This window comes from Rhineura floridana, chromosome 3 (assembly GCF_030035675.1).
Source record: "Rhineura floridana isolate rRhiFlo1 chromosome 3, rRhiFlo1.hap2, whole genome shotgun sequence".
Classification (NCBI taxonomy): Eukaryota; Metazoa; Chordata; class Lepidosauria; order Squamata; family Rhineuridae; genus Rhineura; species Rhineura floridana.
In genome coordinates, this window is record NC_084482.1 from 211,728,675 (window position 1) to 211,751,028 (window position 22,354).

A 22,354-nucleotide genomic window follows, 5' to 3' on the forward strand; every position below is an offset into this window, starting at 1 on the left:
CCGGTGTGAACATTTTGGTTGGCAGTGAGTAAGTGTTTCTAGCAGAAGCTCTTCCCATATTCCAAACATTTATACAGTTTCTCCCCAGTGTGATTACTTTGGTGGGCAGCGAGTTGTTGTTTCCACCTGAAGCTCTTTCCACATTCCAACCACTTATATGGTTTCTCCCCAGTGTGAATTCTTTGATGGCAAGTCAGACGAAAGCTGTTTCCACATTCTAAGCACTTATATGGTTTCTCCCCAGTGTGAATTCATTGATGGAAAGTGAGTGCTTGTTTCCTGCTGAAGCTCTTTCCACATTCTAAGCACTTATATGGTTTCTCCCCAGTGTGAATTCTTTGATGGGCAGTGAGTTGCACTTTCCAACTGAAGCTCTTTCCACATTCTAAGCACTTATATGGCTTCTCCCCAGTGTGAATTTTTTGATGGAAAGTGAGTGCTTGTTTTCTGCTGAAGCTCTTTCCACATTCTAAGCACTTATATGGTTTCTCCCCAGTGTTAATTTTTTGATGGAAAGTGAGTGCTTGTTTTCTGACAGAAGCTCTTTCCACATTCTAGGCACTTATATGGTTTCTGCCCGGTGTGAACATTTTGGTTGGCAGTGAGTAAGTGTTTCTAGCAGAAGCTCTTCCCATATTCCAAACATTTATACGGTTTCTCCCCAGTGTGATTACTTTGGTGGGCAGCGAGTTGTTGTTTCCACCTGAAGCTCTTTCCACATTCCAACCACTTATATGGTTTCTCCCCAGTGTGAATTCTTTGATGGCAAGTCAGACGAAAGCTGTTTCCACATTCTAAGCACTTATATGGTTTCTCACCGGTGTGCATTCTTTGATGCAAAATGAGACTTGCCTTGCAGCTAAACCTCCTTTCACATTCCAAACATTGATATGCTTTCTCCCTTTTCTGGTTTTTGTAGTGGGCTTTTTTACACTTTCTTTTAGAATTCAGACTTTTCGAACAATGAAAATATTTATTTCTTTTTCTTCCTTGATCTGTTTTTTCTCGGATGGCAGTTTCATGGTAGCCACTGCCCTGAGAAGCGCAAGATTTATTCCTCCTTTTCTCTTCTGCTTCAGGTTTCCTCCTCTGCTCTTCCCTGTTTTCAGATCTGCCTCTTTCCTGTATCTCCTTTCCACATAGTTCTTCCTTCCTCTTGGCTTTCCATTCATCATCTTCTGCAAGGAAGAGAGAAACTGATAAGACCATGAGGGAAGAAATGGATCCTCAAATCACTGAACAATCCCAAATAACTTTTGTGATAAAGGAAGAATGGACAGGAATTAGATGAAAGATGGATCTTACTCCAGGTTGAACAGTCTCTGTTGTCTGGCATTCACTGACAATTGGAGTGATACAGACTGTCAGATTTGGACCACGCTGATCTGGGTTCAGCTCCCAGTCAGAGGTTAATCCCATTGGGTGGTCCTGGGCCAATCACTCTCATTCGGCCTAGCCTACAAAGTTGACAAGGTAAATAAAGCAACTGCAGATATTCTCTTCTGAACTCTGGAGCAAGTAAAGTGAGAAAATGAAAAGGGGAGGCTCCATCCTCCAGTGGCAGAGAAAGTCCATTGCAAGGAGAAGGTCCCAAGGTGAATCCCCCACTTCAGCAGTTAAAGGACCTCAGAAAGTGCTGTCAGATGTGCTGCCTGTAAGAGCAAATACTCCTGGATTAGTTGGCCAATGACTATGGCAGGGCTGCTGAGTCAGACCTCTGGGATTCTAACATTGTTCTCATCTATATTTGTATTTCTTGTGACTCTTAAAGTTTCTTTGTGCTGATTCATGTACTGCTGTTTTGATTATGTTGTGATTCTAGCATCTTGTATAGATCTCAAACCATTTTTATACTCCTTGTGAATTTTTGTTCAGAATAAGATGGATATGTACATCTTTGAAATCAATAAAAATAGACAAATTGTCTTTTTCAAAAAGAACAGAAGGAATAAAAAGGGAAGTGGACTCGCGCTATATGTTAAAAATATATATCCCTGCACAGAAATACAGGAAGATGAGCTTGGTAGTTCCACCAAGAGTATCTGCATTAAAATTAATGGGGCAAGTAATAAAAGGAATGTGGTGCTTGGAGTCTACTGTCGACAAGCCAATCAAGGACAAGACCAGAATGTATCTTAATGGCCTACTAATGCAGGCAAACCGCTTAGCTTACAGCGCGCTCAGGAGCATGTCAGATTAGAGATGTGACGGAAGGGTTGCCATCACTCATCAAGCCCACCAATAGGTATCCCTTTCTCCTCATCCATATGGAAACAAACAATACTGCCAAACAGAGCTCTGAAGAAATCATGTCAGACTTTGAAGCTCTGGGAAGGAAACTCAAGGACTTTGGGGCTCAGATAGTTTTTTCATCCATCCTTCCAGTACATAGCAGAGGAGTAGAAAGGGAAATAAAAACGTGTGAATGAATGGCTATGAAGGTGGTGCCGACGTGAGAGATTTGGATTCTGGGACCATGAGCTACGCTTCCTGGAAGATGGACTGCTGGCAAGTGATGGGTTGCATCTCACAAGGACTGGGAAGAATGTGTTTGGCCACAGCATGGAGGGCTTTAAACTGAATCGTAAGTGGGAGGGAGATGTAATCTTGGTGGTAACGACTGATGAAGGCTTGTGCACAGTAACGGGAACAGAGAGATCGGCTATAATAGGGCCCAGTAACAATCCTCAGAAAAACGTAGTAAGGAAGCCAAGCCATAAATCACATGGTCTTTGATGTCTGTATACTAATGCGCAGAGCATGGGAAACAAGCAGGACGAACTTGAACTCTTAATACAGGAGGGTAATTACAACTTGATAGGTATAACTGAAACTTGGTGGGATGACTCCCATGACTGGACTATAGCAATTGAAGGATATAACTAGTTCAAAAAGACAGAAGGAATAAAAAGGGAGGTGGAGTCTCACTATATATTAAAAATATATATCCCTGCACAGAAATACAGGAAGATGAGCTTGGTAGCTCCACCGATAGTATCTGGATTAAAATTAATGGGGCAAGTAATAAAAGGAATGTGGTGCTTGGAGTCTACTACCGACCACCCAATCAAGGAGAAGACGAGAATGTAACTTTTGCAAAGCAAATTGCCAGTGTTTCGAGGAGGCATGATGTAGTAGTAATGGGGGACTTCAATTATCCCGATATCTGTTGGGAGACAAACTCTGCCAAACACAGTCCCTCAAAGAAAATTCTGACTTCTGTTGGATATAACTTTCTCCTACAGAAAGTGGAGGAAGCAACCAGAGGATAAGCTATCCTGGACTCGATTCTAGACAATAGAGATGATTTGGTGGATAAAGTGGCAGTTACGGGAACACCGGGGGGAAGCGACCACACAATATTTGAATTCTTGATTTTAACAGAAGCAAAAGCTGAGAGTAGCCATACACGCACCCTGGACTTCAGGAAAGCTGATTTTCATAAACTCAGAACAATTGTAAGTACGGTTCCATGGCAAGTGACCCTTATGAGAAAAGGAGTCTATGATGGGTGGGAGTTTCTAAAAAAGGAAATTCTAAAAGCTTAATGGCAAGCAATTCCAACAAGGAAAAAAGGGGGAAAACAGCAGAAGAAGCCAATGTGGCTTCACAAGAAGCTTAGAGATGACCTGAAAAGAAAAAAGGACACATACAGGAAGTGGAAAGAAGGCCAGGCCACAAAGGAAGAGTACAGGCAGGTACAACGGAATTGCAGAGATGGCGTCAGGAAGGCTAAAGCTGAGAATGAGCTGAGGTTAGCGAGGGATGCTAAAAGCAACAAAAAAGCTTTCTTCAGGTACGTCCATAGTAAAAGACAGAGAAAAGAAATGGTGTCACAGCAACTCAATGAGGATGGCAAAATGATAACAGATAACAAAGAAAAGGCAGAAGTGCTCAATTCCTACTTTGGCTCAGTCTTCTCCCAGAAAAGGGTCTATGACCCTTCCAGGAAACATGAAGTGGAAGGGGCAGGATTGGAGAGCTTGAGATTGATAGACAAACGGTCAAGGAATACTTAAATCACTTTGAATGAGTTCAAATTGGCAGGGCCCGATAAACTGCATTCTAGAGAATTGAAGGAACTGCCTGAAGAACTCTCGGAATGATTGTCTATTAACTTTGTGAAATCATGGAGGACTGGTGAAGTGCCCGATGACTGAAGGAGAACTAATGTAGTCCCTATCTTCAAAAAGGAGGAATCGGGGAACTATAGACTACTCAACCTAACATCAATCCCTGGAAAAACTCTGGAGCAGATTATAAAGCAGTCAATCTGTAAGCACCTTGAAAACAATGCAGTGATTACTATGAGCCAACATGGATTTATGAAAGACAAATCCTGCCAAACTAATCTTATCTTGTTTTTTGATTGGGTAACTTCCCTTGTAGACTGTGGGAATGCTGTGAACATAATATATCTCGACTTCAGCAAAGCTTTTGACAAAGTGCCCCATGACATTCTGATTAGCAAGCTAGCTAAATGTGGGCTGGATGGAACAACTATCAGGTGGATCAACAGTTGGCTCCAGAATCATACCCAAAGAGCGCTTATCAATGGTTCCATCTCAAACTGGGCAGAAGTAACGAGTGGGGTACCACAGGGCTAGGTCCTGGGCCCAGTGTTCTTCAACATTTTTATTATTGACTTGGATGAGGAGGTACAGAGCATGCTTATCAAATTTGCAGCTGATAAAAAATTGGGGGGCATAGCTATTACTGTGGAAGACAGAAACAAAATTCAAAGAGGCCTTGATAGGCTGGAGCATTGGGCTGAAAACAACAGAATGAAATTCAACAGGGATAAATGCAAAGTTCTACACTTAGGAAAAAGAAACCAAATGCACAGTTATAAGACTGGCTCAGCAATACGACATGTGAGAAAGATCTTGGAATTGTGGTTGATCACAAGCTGAATATGAGCCAACAGTGTGATGTAGCGGGAAAAAAGGCAAATGCTGTAGTAGGCTGCATTAAGAAAAATATAGTTTCCAAATTGCGTGAAGTATTACTTCCCCTCTATTCAGCACTGGTTAGGCCTCATCCTGAGTACTGCGTCCAGTTCTAGTCTCCGCACCAAGAAGGATGCAGACAAACTGGAATAGGTTCAGAGGAGGGCAACAAAGATGATCAGGAGACTGGAAACCAAGCCCTATGAGGAGAGGCTGAAAGAACTGGGCATGTTTAGCCTGGAGAAGAGAAGACTGAAGGGAGATATGATAGCACTCTTCAAGTACATGAAAGATTGTCACACAGAGGAGGGCCAAGATCTCTTCTTGGAGAGTGCAGAATAATGGGCTAAAGTTGCAGGAAGCCAGATTAAGACTGAACATCAGGAAAAAAATCCTAACTGTTAGAGCCATACGACTATGGAACCAATGACCTAGAGAGGTAGTGGGCTCTCCGACACTGGAGGCATTCAAGAGGCAGCTGGACAGCCATCTGTCGGAAATGCTTTGATTTGGATTCCTGCATTGAGCAGGGGGTTGGACTCGATGGCCTTGTAGGTCCCTTCCAACTCTACTATTCTATGATTCTATGATAGGGAAGGCTTTTCTTACCGTCTGAGTCCCTTTCCCTATAACAACGTGGTGCTCTCCAGAGTTTGTTGGAATCCCATTCTCATCAGCCCCAGTCAGCGTGGACAATGGTCACCGCTTATGGGTGTGAGAGTCCAGCAATCTGTGGAGCACACCATGATGGCTACCCCAGTCTTAAAACAGTCCTCCTCTCCCCCACATCGTATAATGCACTGCCACCACTCTGCTCCAGGTCTAGGAAAAAGGATAAACTAGGAGGGAAGCTTTGGATGCGTCTCCCCAATTCCAGAATGCCAAATGTTGCACCTCGTAGGCCATATTAGAAACTCAAATGGAGCTCAGCTATGCTGTGTTATAGCACTTGGGGAAACATTTTAGTGAAAAATTCCAGCTAATTGGACCATTGTTTTAGAAGGGCATAACTAGAGATCTGTTCAGAGAGAATAGATGGCTGTCCATTCAAGTTATCTGCAGAAGATGAAGAATCCCAGTTGAAATAGGTGGCAGTACATCAGAATATTCGGGTGCATTAAATGTAGAAATATGGAATTTGAAAACAGGTATTACAACCAATACCCTGGACAGCGAAAAGACAATTAAACCAGAACTATCACTAGAAGCTAAAATGATGAAACTGAGGATATCATACTTTGGACACATAAGGAGAAGATATGATTCACTAGAAAAGACAATAATGCTGGGAAAAACAGCAGGGAATAGAAAAAGAGGAAGGCCAAACAATAGATGGATTGATTGCATAAAGGAAGATCTGAACAGGGTGGTTTATAACAGATGCTACTGAAGGTTGTTGATTCATAGGGTTGCCTTAAGTCGTAATCGACTTGAAGGCACATAACAAATTACAACGGAACCTGCCTTACCAAGACAGGACAGAGTCCCACAAATCCCCTCCATGACTTCGCTATGCAGAGCTCTCTGGTCAGGATTCAGCAAAGCCCACTCCTCTTCCGTGAACTGCACAGCCACATCCTCCAAAGACACTGGATCCTAAAAGAAATATAATTCAATTTGTCATCATAGCAAGCATAAAGATTATTTATTTAAAAAGTTTATATCCCGTTTCAGTTCCAAAGAATTCTAAGCGGCCAAAACAATAACATAGTGCAAACACATTATACAATATACAATATATAAAAAAATATAAATTATCTCTCACATTACAATTCAAAAGCTAACCAAAATAAAAAGGTCTTAACTTGGCGACGAAAACTAATTAAAGAGGGGGAAGAACGAATTTCCTGCGGAAGAGAATTCCAAAGAGTTGGTGCTACCACCGAAAATGATCTATTCCTAATACCAGTCCGATGAATTTGGGAAAAAGAAGGAATATTAAGGCCGGGGTCTAATGAAGATCTTAAAGAACGAGCAGGCTCATAAAACGAAATACGATTTGAAAAATAACTAGGGCCTGAACCAGATAAAGCTCTAAACGTTAAAACCAGGATTTTAAACTGAACTCGATAAGAAATTGGAAGCCAGTGTAGTTGTTTTAGGAGCGGAGTAGTGTGAACTCGCCAACCTGCTCCTATTAACATCCTGGCAGCCGCTCTTTGGACTAATTTCAGTTGACGAAGTATTTTAAGGGGAAGTCCAGTATAAAGCGAGTTACAGTAGTCCAACTTAGACGTAACCAAGGCATGGGTAACCGTGGTTAGGTCAGAGAGTTCCAGAAAAGGGCGCAATTGGCGAACCAATTTTAGGCGGGCAAAGGCGCTTCTGGAAGTTGCTAAGACATGGGCCTCCAAAGTCAAGGCCGAATCCAGAAGGACACCCAAACTACGAACCTGGGTCTTTAAAGGGAGTAAAACTCCATCTAATAACGGTACATTCCCTATTTCCAACTTGGTTCGGTGCCCAACCACCAGCACCTCTGTTTTATCTGGGTTCAATTTCAGCTTATTCTGTGTCATCCAGGTCTTAACTGCTGTTAGACAATTATTTAAAGGAAGGATGGCATCTTTCATATCCGGAGGGAAGGAAAAATAAAGCTGGGTGTCATCAGCATATTGGTGAAACCGAATTCCAAACCTCCGGATGATCTCTCCCAGCGGTTTCATGTAAACAGCATCGGTGAAAGCACCGAGCCTTGTGGTACTCCGCATGACAACGGCCAGGGATCAGAGCTAAAATCCCCAAATAGTACTCTCTGTGATCTGCCCTCCAAGAAAGAGCGGAGTCACTGAAAAACAGTGCCTCGTAAGCCCATCTCGGAGAGGCGGCCCAAGAGAATGTCATGGTCGATCGTGTCAAACGCTGCTGAAAGATCAAGAAGGACTAACAAAGAAACTTTCCCCTTGTCTAACTCTCTCCGGAGGTCATCCACTAAGGCCACCAATACGGTCTCAGTTCCATGACCCGGCCTAAAACCAGATTGAGATGAGTCGTAGTAATCTGTCAGCTCCAGGAAACTCTGGAGCTGAGAGGCCACCACTTTCTCAATAATTTTACTTTAAAAAGGTAAGTTGGACACGGGACGGAAACTATCTAAACTGGAAGGGTTCAAAGAAGGCTTTTTTAATAAGGGAATAACAATTGCTTCCTTTAGGCTGCCTGGAAGGTGGCCTTGCTGGAGGGAAGCATTGATCCATGACTTCGCTATGATTTAGTAGGTCTTGCCGACATGATTGTTGAGCTCTCTTGTGCCCCGAACCAACAAGGCAGACTTAACTTGTTGCACAGGACACAGAGGTGCGTGAGTAACAGCGTTCCTGAACCGGCAATTAGAAATAGACCACACTGACACTGTTAAGCTTAGTGCAAGCGAAACAAACTTTATCAACGTGCAGACAGAATACAATCACCAACGTAAGCTTTACTCCTATCTCCCCCCACACAGCCTGGGTCCCTGGGCTTGTATTTTATAGCCAGCCCCTTTGATCTGGTACAGCTGTGTGACCTTCACATAATTACTGTGCTGTGGTTAACCCATTCCCAACATGGGGAATGACTAAGCATAATGAGCTAACAGCCCCCATCTCATTCCTCATTGTCGGGGGTTCCTGTTGCTCAGCTATTTCCTTACATTTTGCATTTTGCATTTCACATTTTTCCGTTTTACATTTCTTTTCACAGTGTACATTTATTATTTACAGTAGTCTTGTACACATACATTAATACATTCAGTTTATATACATGCTCAGTCCCATCTGAGTCCCAGCATCTTTGAGAGTTGTATGTGCTTATCTGCACATAGTGGCTTTGTGAGAATATCAGCCACCATTTTGGTGGTTTCACAGTGGTGTAGCTCTATTAGCCCACTTTGTATACAGTCTCTCACGTGATGGCAGCGAACACTAACGTGTTTAGTCCGTTTAGTGTTACTTTCTGATTTGGCCATGTGTATACAAGCTTGGTTGTCTTCCTTTACGATATAGGGCGTGCCTATGGCTAGTCCAATATCCTGCAATAACTGTTGATACCAGAGGAGCTCATTGCACGCTATAGAGAGGCTTATGTACTCAGCCTCAGTACTGGAGACAGCCACAACAGACTGTTTCCTGCTAGTCCACTCAATCAGAGACCCCTGAATCATTATGGCTATCCCTGTAGTGGACTTTCCGGTAGTGGGGTCGGATGCATGGTCTGCATCTGCATAACATTCAACACCGTTCTCCTGACTGGCAGATATTAACAGTTGTACACCACAGGTACCCTTAAGATATCTAATCACCCTTTTTAATCCCATCCAATCATATTCCGTGGGATTTGACACTCTCCTGCCAAGAATCCCTACTGCACTGCTAATATCCGGCCTGGATATGTTTGCAATGTATAACAGTTTGCCAACCATGCCTCTGAACATACTGGGATTAGCCATTGTCTGGCTATCCTGTTCTCTTTGGAAATCTACCACCATGGGGGTATTCACTGGTTTGCATTCCACCATGTCCATTTCCTTTAGTATTTGCAGTATTTGTGCAGTTTGATGTAGCCTGAAGCTGCCATCTGTCTGCCTAAGTATCTCTGTTCCCAGGAATTGCTGTATGGGGCCTAAGCACTTGATATTGATCTGTGTTTGTAATTGTGTGTTGAATGCTTTCTCCTCATATTCAGAACCACACACATACATGATATCATATATTTTTACAGCTCAAATTAAGCTGCACTGTCCCAAGCAACTGGACATCCAAGCAATATGAATTTGCAATGGAGAAACCAGTGAGAAGTGCAGAGACGGAAAGAGTCCGATTCATCATCTCAACAGAGTCTGAGCTGATACGTAGTGAAAGCATGCAGCGAGATCAGCTAATCGTTGCTGCTGGGGGGCGTGTCGCTGCTGGAGACTCCGTTGCTGTGGTCCGTGCTGCCGCCATTGCTGCTGCCTGCCCATTTACGCGCGGGGCGTTGTCATCTTCGCCGAGGTGCCGCGTTGCTGCCGGTGGACTTCACTGTTGCGGATTGTGTTGCCGCCATCGCTGCCGCTGGTTGCGGGCGTCTTCATCATCGCTGAGGGCCGTGCCGTTGCCCAGGACACTATCTCTGCGGCGTACATCTTTGCCACCTCGCCGCTTTCTTGCTCGCGTGTGGCGCTTCTGTTGCTGCTTGGGGCTGTGTTGCTGTCCTGGTGTCGTTGCTGCGGCTTGCCTTCGGATGGGACTTGAGACTGCCATCGCTGCTTGACGAGGATTAACTCATTTTAACGTTTTGTTTGGGTTTGTGTGGGGGCTAATGTGGGGTGAATGATTGGTATGTTTGCTTGTCTGTGTGGTTTTGTGTATTTTTAACATGTGCCTGGGAGATAAGATTCCATCCTTCGTGGGGGGGCTCTCGGGGGCCCCAATTAACGTAGTGACGGGTAATGGGAGGTATGGCGTTAGGAGGAGAACAGGCCAGGTAAGGGGAACTCGTCCCAGACAAATTGTGTCTGTGCCTTGTTCCGGTTCTCCTCATATCCACAGGATTGTTGGTTGTCCTATCAGCCAGCTCTCGGATCTCCAAGTGCTGCTTTTGAATGCCAGGTCAGTACATAATAAAACCTCACTTGTCCATGATTTAATTCTGGAGGAGGGTGCCGACCTGGCATGTATAACCGAGACCTGGGTGGCTGATCAGGGAGGAGTTGCTCTTTCCCAGCTTTGCCCACCCGGGTATTTGGTTCAGCACTGTGGTAGATCTGAGGGCCGGGGAGGGGGGGTCGCTGTGGTCTATAGGAGTTATTTCCTTCTCACCAAGCACCCTGTCCAGACGGCGATTGGTTTGGAATGTCTCCACCTTGTGTTGGGCCAGGGAGACAGACTAGGAATACTGTTGGTGTACCGTCCACCTTGCTGCCCAACAGCTTCCTTGGCTGAGCTGACAGAGATAGTCTCGGAGGTCCTTTTGAGATCCCCTAGACTTTTGGTACTGGAGGATTTCTACGTCCATGCCGAGGCTGTCTTATCTGGCGCAGCTCAGGACTTCATTGCCTCCATGACAACAATGGGGCTGTCTCAATTTTCTACTGGCCCAACACATGTGTCGGGACATACTCTCGATTTGATCTTCGCTACTGGACATGGAGATGGTGATCTGATGGTGGGGTGTTTTTCATCTACCCCATTGTCATGGACAGATCACCGCTTGCTGAGATTTAGACTTACAGCGGCTCTTTCCCTCTGCAAAGGTGGAGGATCTATTAGTTGATCTGCTCCCGGAGCTGGAAGGATCCCGTAGGTTTTCAGAGGGCTCTGGGAGATTTTCTGGCTGATAGGACCGGTGCTCCTGTCGAGGCCCTGGTCGCACTGTGGAATACGGAAATGACCCGGGCTATTGACACGATCGCTCCCGCGCGCCCCCTTCGCTGTAGAGCTCATACAGCTCCGTGGTATACCCCGGAGCTGAGAGCGATGAAACATGAGAGGAGGAGGCTGGAGTGCAGATGGAGGAAAACTCCCAGTGGATACAATCATGCCTTGGTAAGTGCCACCAATAAGTTGTATACAAAAGCGGTAAGGACAGTAAAGAAGCTCTATTTTGCTGCCTCTATTAGATCATCTTTAAGTCGCCCAGCGGAGCTTTTTAAAGTCGTGCGAGGGCTTTAAACTCTGGCCCCCACGATACTATGGAAACATCTGAGACCCGCTGTAATGAAATTGCTGGACACTTTCAAGATAAGATTGTATGTATCCGCAGGGACCTTGACTCTGATGTTGTGACAGATGAATCCATTGAAGTGTCCGGAGCACGGCCTTGTCTTTCTTTATTGGATGAGTTTCAGTTGGTAAAGCTCGAGGAAGTGGACAAGGTGCTTGGAATGGTTTGGGCGACCACGTCTGTTCTGGATCCTTGCCCATCTTGGCTAGTGAAAGCTGGCAGGGCTGGAACCACCGGTTGGGCCAAGGAGGTGGTTAATGCCTCCTTGAGGGAGGGAGTGGTCCCTGGTAGCCTCAAGGAGGCAGTAGTGAGACCTCTTTTAAAGAAACCCTCCTTGGACCCAGATAATTTAAACAACTATAGACCGGTGGCGAATGTCCCTTTTTTGGGCAAGGTTTTGGAGCGGGTGGTTGCCAGCCAACTCCAGGCGCTCTTGGATGAAACCGATTATCTAGATCCGTTTCAATCCGGTTTCAGGCCCGGTTTTGGCACCGAAACAGCCTTGGTCGCCCTGTATGATGACCTGTGTCGGGAGAGGGACCGGGGGAGTGTGACTCTGTTGATTCTCCTTGATATCTCAGCGGCGTTTGATACCATCGACCATTGTATCCTTCTGAGGAGACTCGCGGAGTTGGGTGTCGGGGGCACTGCTTGGCACTGGTTCCGCTCCTACTTCGCGGATCGTCACCAGAAGGTAGTGCTTGGGGAACATCACTCGACACCATGGACTCTCCATTGCGGAGTCCCTCAGGGGTCGGTTTTGTCCCCCATGCTTTTCAACATCTACATGCAGCTGCTGGGTGCAGTCATCAGGAGTTTTGGAGTGCGTTGCCATCAGTATGCTGATGACACGCAGCTCTATTTCTCCTTTTCATCCTATTCAGGTGAGTCTGTTGATGTGCTGAACCGTTGTCTGACCGCGATAATGGACTGGATGAGAGCTAATAAACTGAGACTCAATCCAGACAAGACCGAGACATTGTTGGTGAATGCCTTCCCTGCTCAGATGGTGGATGTTAACCCTGTTCTGGATGGGGTTACACTCCCCCTGAAGGAACAGGTACGTAGTTTGGGGGTTCTTCTTGACTCTTCCCTGTCTCTCGAGGCCCAAGTGGCCTCGGTGGCACGGAATGCGTTTTACCATCTTCGTCTGGTAGCCCAACTACGCCCCTATCTGGACAGGGATGACCTCGCCTCCGTTCTTCACACTCTGGTAACTTCAAGATTGGATTACTGTAATGCGCTCTACGTAGGGCTGCCCTTGAAGACAATTTGGAAGCTTCAGCTGGTGCAGAACGCAGCTGCCAGACTACTGACGAGGACCAGTCGGTCTTCGCATATAACACCTGTCTTGGCGCGTCTGCACTGGCTTCCTATTTGCTTCCGGGCGAGATTCAAGGTGCTGGTTCTTACCTATAAAGCCTTACACGGCGTGGGACCTCAATACCTTGTGGAACGCCTCTCTCGATACGAACCTACCCGTTCACTTCGTTCAGAATCTAAGGCCCTCCTCCGGGTACCAACCCATCGGGAAGCCCGGAGGGTGGTTACTAGAACTAGGGCCTTTTCTGTGGTGGCCCCTGAGTTGTGGAACAGCCTCCCCGAAGAGGTACGCCTGGCGCCTACACTTCTATCTTTTCGGCGCCAGGTAAAGACCTTTTTATGCTCCCAGGCATTTTAATTTTCTTAACCATTTTAATCTTTTAATCCGTATTTTTTAATTTTTGTCGTATTGTGTTTTTGTAGTGTTTTTTGTTGTTTGTTTGTATATGTTTTTATGATTTTTATTATGATATATTGTATTTTATCTTGTTTGTTCACCGCCCTGAGAGCTATTCTGCTAAGGGCGGTATATAAATTGAAATAAATAAATAAATAAATCATCTACAAATACTAGACAGAATGTCTTTCTGCCATCTGTGTCACAATGATATAGGCAGGGATCTGCTACACTATGCACGAATGCCATTTTAGTCAGAATGTCATGTAATTTCTTGTTCCAACACCGGGCACTTTGCTTAAGCCCATAAATAGCCTTGTGTACGAGGCAGACGAGCGCTGGATTCTCTATGTGACCAGGGGGTTGCTCCATGTATATGGTTTCCTGGAGGTTCCCATACAGGAATGCAGTGTCAACATCGTAATGATATACTTGCATATTCCTGGTGGCTGCCACTTTTAGCATAAGCCGTATCATCTCATGCTTCACCACAGGAGCGAATACGGCATCATAGTCAAAGCCATAATGTTGATTGAAACCCTTAGCCACTAAACGTGCCCTGTAGCGTTGTGGCTGTCCTGCACTGTCCCTTTTTATTTTAAAAATCCACTTACACCCTATAGCCTTTCTGTTACAAGGTAGGGTTTCCAGCTTCCATGTACCATTTCTGGACATAGCAAGCAGTTCCTCTTGCATGGCAATATGCCATAGCTGTGCTTCTGTGGTAGGCAGTTTAATAACATCCTCATAGGACCTAGGTTCTGTAGTGCTAGATACAACATTAAGCACTTTAAATCTTTTTGGTGGTATTCCTAGATTAGCTCTATCTGACCTTCTTAGGATGGGTGCTTGTTCTGTTAACTTATTTTCTAGACTTTCTGTCTGTTCTGTTTTGTTCTTCCTTATTTACACTCTGACTATTTTCTTCTTTTTCCTCTGCCTCTTGTTTTACTGCGGTTTCTGTGGTTTCTACATTTCCCCCTCCTCTCTTCTCCTGGGGATCAGGTTTAATCTTTCTTTCCTGTTCCTCATCGTGTGTGCTGTCTATGTGTATTTCTGCTTGTTTAGTACTGTTTTCCCAGTCTTGTTCCTGCGTTTTTACACTTCTACACACATGTAAACGTTTTTCCTTCATTAACCAGATTCTGTGATATGCCCCCACAAAACCGAGGTAGTAGCCTTTAAGTGCTCTCGGACCCTGTTTCCCTTTACGTTGAGGTTTGGGAATATGAGCCCAACATACTGCTCCAAATAAGAACATAAGAACATAAGAAGAGCCTGCTGGATCAGGCCAGTGGCCCATCTAGTCCAGCATCCTGTTCTCACAGTGGCCAACCAGGTGCCTGGGGGAAGCCCGCAAGCAGGACCCGAGTGCAAGAACACTCTCCCCTCCTGAGGCTTCCGGCAACTGGTTTTCAGAAGCATGCTGCCTCTGACTAGGGTGGCAGAGCACAGCCATCATGGCTAGTAGCCATTGATAGCCCTGTCCTCCATGAATATGTCTAATCTTCTTTTAAAGCCGTCCAAGCTGGTGGCCATTACTGCATCATGTGGGAGCAAATTCCATAGTTTAACTATGCGCTGAGTAAAGAAGTACTTCCTTTTGTCTGTCCTGAATCTTCCAACATTCAGCTTCTTTGAATGTCCACAAGTTCTCGTATTATGAGAGAGGGAGAAGAACTTTTCTCTATCCACTTTCTCAATGCCATGCATAATTTTATACACTTCTATCATGTCTCCTCTGACCCGCCTTTTCTCTAAACTAAAAAGCCCCAAATGCTGCAACCTTTCCTCATAAGGGAGTCGCTCCATCCCCTTGATCATTCTGGTTGCCCTCTTCTGAACCTTTTCCAACTCTAGAATATCCTTTTGGAGATGAGGCGACCAGAACTGTACACAGTATTCCAAATGCGGCCGCACCATAGATTTATACAATGGCATTATGATATCGGCTGTTTTATTTTCAATACCTTTCCTAATTATCGCTAGCATGGAATTTGCCTTTTTCACAGCTGCCGCACACTGGGTCGACATTTTCATCGTGCTGTCCACTACAACCCCGAGGTCTCTCTCCTGGTCGGTCACCGCCAGTTCAGACCCCATGAGCGTATATGTGAAATTAAGATTTTTTGCTCCAATATGCATAATTTTACACTTGTTTATATTGAATTGCATTTGCCATTTTTCTGCCCATTTACTCAGTTTGGAGAGGTCTTTTTGGAGCTCTTCGCAATCCCTTTTTGTTTTAACAACCCTGAACAATTTAGTGTCATCAGCAAACTTGGCCACTTCACTGCTCACTCCTAATTCTAGGTCATTAATGAACAAGTTGAAAAGTACAGGTCCCAATACCGATCCTTGAGGGACTCCACTTTCTACAGCCCTCCATTGGGAGAACTGTCCGTTTATTCCTACTCTCTGCTTTCTGCTTCTTAACCAATTTCTTATCCACAAGAGGACCTCTCCTCTTATTCCATGACTGCTAAGCTTCCTCAGAAGCCTTTGGTGAGGTACCTTGTCAAACGCTTTTTGAAAGTCTAAGTACACTATGTCCACTGGATCACCTCTATCTATATGCTTGTTGACACTCTCAAAGAATTCTAATAGGTTACTGAGACAGGACTTTCCCTTGCAGAAGCCATGCTGGCTCTGCTTCAGCAAGGCTTGTTCTTCTATGTGCTTAGTTAATCTAGCTTTAATTATACTTTCTACCAGTTTTCCAGGGACAGAAGTTAAGCTAACTGGCCTGTAATTTCCGGGATCCCCTCTGGATCCCTTTTTGAAGATTGGCGTTACATTGGCCACTTTCCAGTCCTCAGGCACGGAGGAGGACCCAAGGGACAAGTTACATAATTTAGTTAGCAGATCAGCAATTTCACCTTTGAGTTCTTTGAGAACTCTCGGGTGGATGCCATCCGGGCCCGGTGACTTGTCAGTTTTTATATTGTCCATTAAGCTTAGAACTTCCTCTCTCGTTACCACTATTTGTCTCAGTTCCTCAGAATCCCTTCCTGCAAATGTTAGTTCAGGTTCAGGGATCTGCCCTATATCTTCCACTGTGAAGACAGATGCAAAGAATTCATTTAGCTTCTCTGCAATCTCCTTATCGTTCTTTAGTAAACCTTTGACTCCCTTATCACCCAAGGGTCCAATCGTCTCCCTAGATGGTCTCCTGCTTTGAATGTATTTGTAGAATTTTTTGTTGTTGGTTTTTATGTTCTTAGCAATGTGCTCCTCAAATTCTTTTTTAGCATCCCTTATTGTCTTCTTGCATTTCTTTTGCCAGAGTTTGTGTTCTTTTTTATTTTCTTCATTTGGACAAGACTTCCATTTTTTGAAGGAAGACTTTTTGCCTCTAAGAGCTTCCTGACATGGTTCAGATAAGGCTTTTTGTTAAACATCATTTCATAAGGCATACAATTCACAGCACTTTCATATACTCTGTTCAACAGATAGTTAGCATATATCGCACATTCACCCCAGAAATCCCTGGTAAGTGTAGAGTCTCCTAACATTGCTCTCACAGTGTCTTGCAAGAATTTGTTGTACCTCTCAGCAACCCCGTTCTGATGGGGTGAAAAAGGAGCTGTTAATTCGTGTTTTACCCCTTTGTTATAGAGATACTTTTGCAGAGTTGAGGATAAAAATTCCCCTCCTCTATCTGATCAGATCGTTGCTATCCGGGTTTTGAATCTAGCCTCTACCCATTCCACAAAATGTTTTAGCTTCCCAGCGGCTTCTGCTTTGTTATGCAATAGGTAAACAAAAGCATATCTCGTGTAGTCATCGACCAACACATAATAAAACTTTGCATTTCCTTTCGACTGTTTAAAGGGACCGGCCAGATCCATGTGTATTAACTGAAATGGCCTTTGCGTGCTAATTAGCCTTTCTTTGTGTATGGGAGCTGCTGTTGACTTCCATTCACTGCAAACGTTACAGTCTTCATACTGCTTACAAGTTTTAAACATTAGGTCAGCATTATGCTTCTCTGTTTTTAGAAGTGTTGTATAACTGACATGACCCAACCTTTTGTGGTACAAGTGTATACATTGATCATGAGTAGGCTTATTTCTTACTGTGTTTACACATAGTGGGGCTTCATCATTAACTATGAACAATGCTTCTTTGAACGTTGCTATAACACATATCTTATTTCCCTTACAAATTGTGCATCTCCCTTTTTCAAAGTGAACAACATAATTCATATCATTTAACTTGGCTACAGACATTTTATTCCTGTCCATACTGGGAACATAAAGCACATTTGTAACTAGCGTTTTTAAACATTTTAAATATACTACTCCTACCCTTTTTACTTCGCGACAGCTTCCATCCGCCAAGTAAACGTTCTGGTTCGTTGTTGGGGTCAGGGTTTTAAACTGTTTTTCATTATTTGCCAAAAAATGACTAGCTCCTGAGTCAATAGTCCAGGATGCTCTGTTCAGTTCATTGTCTTTGTCTTTTGTTCCTACGACATGCACTTTAAATGGGTCTTTCTCGCATTGTTGTGTTCTTCTTTGCTTCTCAGCCTGGCAATGTCTGCATAGATGATTTGTGGAACCACAAGTGTAGCAGCGTCTCACTCCATATGCCATGGATCCTTGCTCATTCCGCTCCGGGTTTTCTTTGTTGCTCTGTTTGCTTTTCTCTTGTCGGCGTTCTGCTTCTTGCAGTAGTTTGTTTGTGATGTAATTAACACTGAGCTCCGCGTCTGGCAAACTTTCTAACGCGCTTATTATTCCATCCCAGGAATCATTTAAAGTTGACAGCGTAATGTATGCCATCTGTTCCTGTGTATGTTGCATGTTCATTTCTTGCAGTTCGGCAAACAAACGTTGTAAGTTCTGTAAATGCCTCTGCATGGACTCGCCTTCTTTGTAACGTGTTTGGTAAAGTGTTTTAGCAAGTAGGACCTTAGAGCCCGCAGTTTTTCTCACATGTACAGTTTTTAATGCATTCCACACTTCCTTCGCAGTGTTTAAGCCTCTTACATGTATTAACTGTTCATTTTCCAGAGCTAGGATAATCAGAGCTTTAGCTTTCTCTGCCGCCCTTATCCACTCTGCCGGTGGGGCTGCAGGGGGGTCTTCCGCAACTGTGTGCCACACGCCCTCCTTCACCAGTAGCATTTCTGTCTTTACCTTCCAGTAGGAGTAGTTGGTGCTCCCCAGCCTCTCCAAGGGAAAAGATGCGCCTCCAAATGCTGCCATTCTTTTCTTACTCCTTTCGGCTGCTGTAATGCACTTTCTGGATCTCCTTTTCTTTAGCACAGTTTCACAGTAACGCTGTTATGGCTGGGCCCATAACCCTTTGTTGAGCTCTCTTGTGTCCCGAACCAACAAGGCAGACTTAACTTGTTGCACAGGACACAGAGGTGAGTGAGTAACAGCGTTCCTGAACCGGCAATTAGAAATAGACCACACTGACACTGTTAAGCTTAGTGCAAGCGAAACAAACTTTATCAATGTGCAGACAGAATACAATCACCAACATAAGCTTTACTCCTATCTCCCCCCACACAGCCTGGGTCCCTGGGCTTGTATTTTATAGCCAGCCCCTTTGATCTGGTACAGCTGTGTGACCTTCACAAAATTACTGTGCTGTGGTTAACCCATTCCCAACACAGGGAATTACTAAGCATAATGAGCTAACAATGATTCCATCCCCTGTGAGAAAGAAAATGGGCCCAAAAGCCATTAGTATACCGTATGCTATTGTCAGAGATTTAACCATAGAGGTATAACTGCACAAGGGTTCTTCTCAGCTGAGTGAGTTTCAGGTATTTATGCACAATTTATCTTTCAGTTGTGTGATAAAACACCTCTCCTCATTTGAGCTCTAAGCCAGAAATCAAAGTGATGGTTCCCACGTAAAAAATTATGATGTAAGTAGGAGCATTTTTGAGCTGTGGAAAAGGCTGGAGACAAGAGTGGAAAATGGAAATTCAAGTTGATCCTGACTTATGGTGTTTAGGGTTTTCATAGTAAGCGGTATTCAGGAAGGGTTTACCATTGACTTCCTCTGGGACTTAGGGGCAGTGACTGAACCCTGCTCTCCCAGGTCGTAGTCCAACACCTTAACCACTGTACTGCCTTCAAGTCGATTCTGACTTATGGTGACCCTATGAGTAGGGTTTTTATGGTAAGCTGTATTCAGACGGGGGTTACGATTGCCTTCCTCTGGGGCTGAGAGGCAGCGACTGGTCCAAGGTCACCCAGTGAGCTTCATGGCTGTGTGGGGATTTGAACCCTGGTCTCCCAGGTCGTAGTCCAAAACCTTAACCACTACATCACACTGGTTCTCGCAGGCAAAATCAACAGAGACAGACCAAACGGAAACACGCCCCATTCATCTTTACCCAGCGGCCTCTGCCTGGGGTCCAATGGAGTCCTCTCTGCCTCAGGGAAATCCATTCCTGTTTCTGCACAGAGACCCTTTTCCTGAAAAGCATAAGAAGAACTCAAGTCATATAATGGGGAGCAGAATTAAAAAAGGAGTGACAGAGGCAATACCACAGGAATATTTGATATAGAAAGGAAGGATAGATGCAAAACCCTTAGAGATACTTGATATCGGGGTAGCCAACGTGGTGCCCTTCAGATGGGACCAAACCCCAATTCACATCAGCCCCAGACAATAACATGAATGGCCAGCGATTATAGGACTTTTACTTCAACAACATCTGGAAGGCTTCATCTAGACCAGGGACAGCCATCTTACCTGCTGCTCTGCCTGCTTCTCGTCCTCTGCCACGTTCAGCAGGAGACCTTCTGCCAGGGCCACCGCCTGGGAACTGGTCTCGGCCCCACATTCCCTCACCCAGCTCTCCATCTCTGGGGGCAGGACAGCCAGGAACTGCTCCAGGATCACCTTGTCCATGATCTGGTTCTTTGAGTGTCGCTCTGGCTTCAACCACTCACGGCAAAGAAGGTGGAGTCGGCTGCAAGTCTCTCAGGGGCCCTCAGCTGCCTGGTAGCGGAAACACCGGAACTGCTGGCGCTGCACATCTGAGGTGAGGGGATTCTTCCCCAAGATCTTCTGCACATTTTCCCCCAGGAATTCCTCCGCATGGGTCTCAGTCTTGATGGCATCAGGGCCAAGTCCTGCTTCAGGGGTAGATGGGTCTTGCTGTTCCATATTTGATCTCTTGGCCTTTCACGGGGTCCTCATCCCTTCTCTGCTTCTGGGAATAGTTTTCTGCCTTCTGAGGCCACGTTCAGAAGGAGCAGGTCCACTTATTCTATGAGCGAAGCCAAACAGGGATCACTATGCCCAGGCCAAAGGGTTGCAGAGCAGGAAAGGTGCTGGGTAAGAATAGTCAAACGTGAGGATTATTGTTTCTACCATATAACCTTTGATAAAAACCCAATGATGGGGCCTACGTCTTCCTTTGAAGATGGGTGTCTGGATGGTTGGCACATCTCTGACAGCAGCTCCAACGGCGCTCAGAGACCCCCATCATCCCCATTTCCCCCCTATTCTTATTTACAAAGAAGCTGAAAGAGAGAACCTTTCAGGGGAAGGGCTGTAGCTCAAATGATAGAGCAGCTGCTTTGTACACAGAAGGTCCCACTTTGAATCTCCAGGTAGGGCTGGGAAAGACTCCCTGCCTGTAATCCTGGAGAGACTCTGCCAGTCAGTGCGGACAATACTGAGCTAGATGGGACAATTGTCTAATTCAATATAAGATCCTATACTCCCTAACTTATCCCTGAACTTTTACAAGCCTCTCCTGGAATACAGAATTTTGGTTTAATTGTGAATGAAATACGTTATTCCTTTCATCTCTTGATAGATTTGCTTATCTTTAGAACTGTCCCCCTTCAGAGTTAAACGTGAGCTATATTGTTGCATATTAAATTAAATTGGAACGCTGCAGTTCCTGGAGTTTATGACCTGGTTGTGATAAGGAAATGGAAAGATCTTTGAGTATAATGTGGTGAAAGAAAGCAATGAACCAACATTTTTGGGATTGTCATCATAAATTAAGGAAGAACTGACTTTACCTTCACCTCAGCAGGCATTGAGTGATGGGATATGGATGCGGGTGGGGGCTGCCCTGTCCTGTAGGCTCTCTTCACCTATTTACCCTTTTAATAAAACACGGTTGTTCACTTTCAGTCGGGGTCTTCAGAGTTTGATTCCCTTGATGAAAAAAAAGATTGCCAATTTTCAGTAGCACTTAAAGGTCCCTTCTGTATCCCAGGGGTTACTTGCCTGGATGGGCACATGTGTGATAACACCAGTCAGTGTGTGAATAACGGGGGCATTGATAGGCATACTTTCAATTGCCCCTTAATTCAAAGTGGTGTCCTGGCCTTGCTGGGGAGGGAGAGGTAGCTCTCCTCCCTGATTTGGATGGATCAGCTGAACAGGCCTCCTGGGCGCCCTGCTCTGTGAAAACCTTTCCACCAAATGTGTAAAGGCAGAGGATGCTCACAAGATTTCAGAGGGGGCCACCCATGTAGTGCTTGGGTACTTACCACCAAGTGAGAATGAAAGGGACTTTGAACAGAGGAGCTTTTGCTCTGAGGGATACAGCCCCCCCCCAGGATTCCCTTCTTGTCTAGCCATCAAATTGAGGCCATATAACACACTAAGCCTGGTATACTGCTTCTGCATAAGGAAGCTCCACTTTCCACTCATTGTACCAAGGCCCTGCCTATCTTTTTTCTTCCGTTTTATTTGCTTTGTCTGTTATTATGGCGGATGTTCTGACGGGGGATCCTGAAGGGTCACAGAACAGAGGCCACCTCCTTACAGGGTGAGGGTCTCCCTTGCTCTCCAGCCGCTCCTCTGCCTTCACCGGGTGGGGCTCCAATCTGGGGTCTCCCGCCCCCTCCTGGCTCCCCCGCCCTGCAGCTCCTCCCCTAGGCCCTGGGACTCCCCTTCGCCCAAATGCACAGCAGGGACAAGGGGCTTACCAGACCCCAGAAGGCGCCACCGACGCTGCAGCGCTGCTGCTGCTTCTGGCGTTTAATGGCGGATCAAACTGCGCTCT

The 22,354-nt window shown here is 45.2% G+C and overlaps 1 protein-coding gene across 2 annotated transcripts; it reads right to left on the bottom strand.

The window, feature by feature from the left end:
* Nucleotides 1-465: 465 nt before the first annotated feature.
* On the bottom strand, nucleotides 466-20,932 carry LOC133381444 (zinc finger protein 845-like). Of its 2 annotated transcripts, none has more exons than XM_061620570.1 (4): nucleotides 20,074-20,932; nucleotides 17,661-19,793; nucleotides 6,419-6,545; nucleotides 466-1,175 (listed from the first exon to the last, which is right to left on the bottom strand). In XM_061620570.1, exons 2-4 carry the CDS (start codon nucleotides 18,561-18,563, stop codon nucleotides 616-618), a joined length of 1,590 nt encoding a protein of 529 aa, XP_061476554.1. In that variant the 5' UTR covers nucleotides 18,564-19,793; nucleotides 20,074-20,932; the 3' UTR covers nucleotides 466-615. The 2 variants fall into 2 exon arrangements, with proteins under 2 accessions (XP_061476554.1, XP_061476553.1); XM_061620569.1 differs by having other exon boundaries at nucleotides 466-1,178.
* Nucleotides 20,933-22,354: the final 1,422 nt, after the last annotated feature.

Bases quoted from the DNA above. Each gene is read 5' to 3' on its own strand.
- LOC133381444 (XM_061620569.1), bottom strand. From the start codon at position 18,563: ATGGCAGCATTTGGAGGCGCATCTTTTCCCTTGGAGAGGCTGGGGAGC. The intron at 6,546-17,660 runs GTAGGAGTAGTA...TATTTCTTTTAG, and splicing joins GCTGTCGCGAAGTAAAAAGG to GATCCAGTGTCTTTGGAGGA. The intron at 1,179-6,418 runs GTAAGGCAGGTT...TCTTCCTTGCAG, and splicing joins TGGGACTCTGTCCTGTCTTG to AAGATGATGAATGGAAAGCC.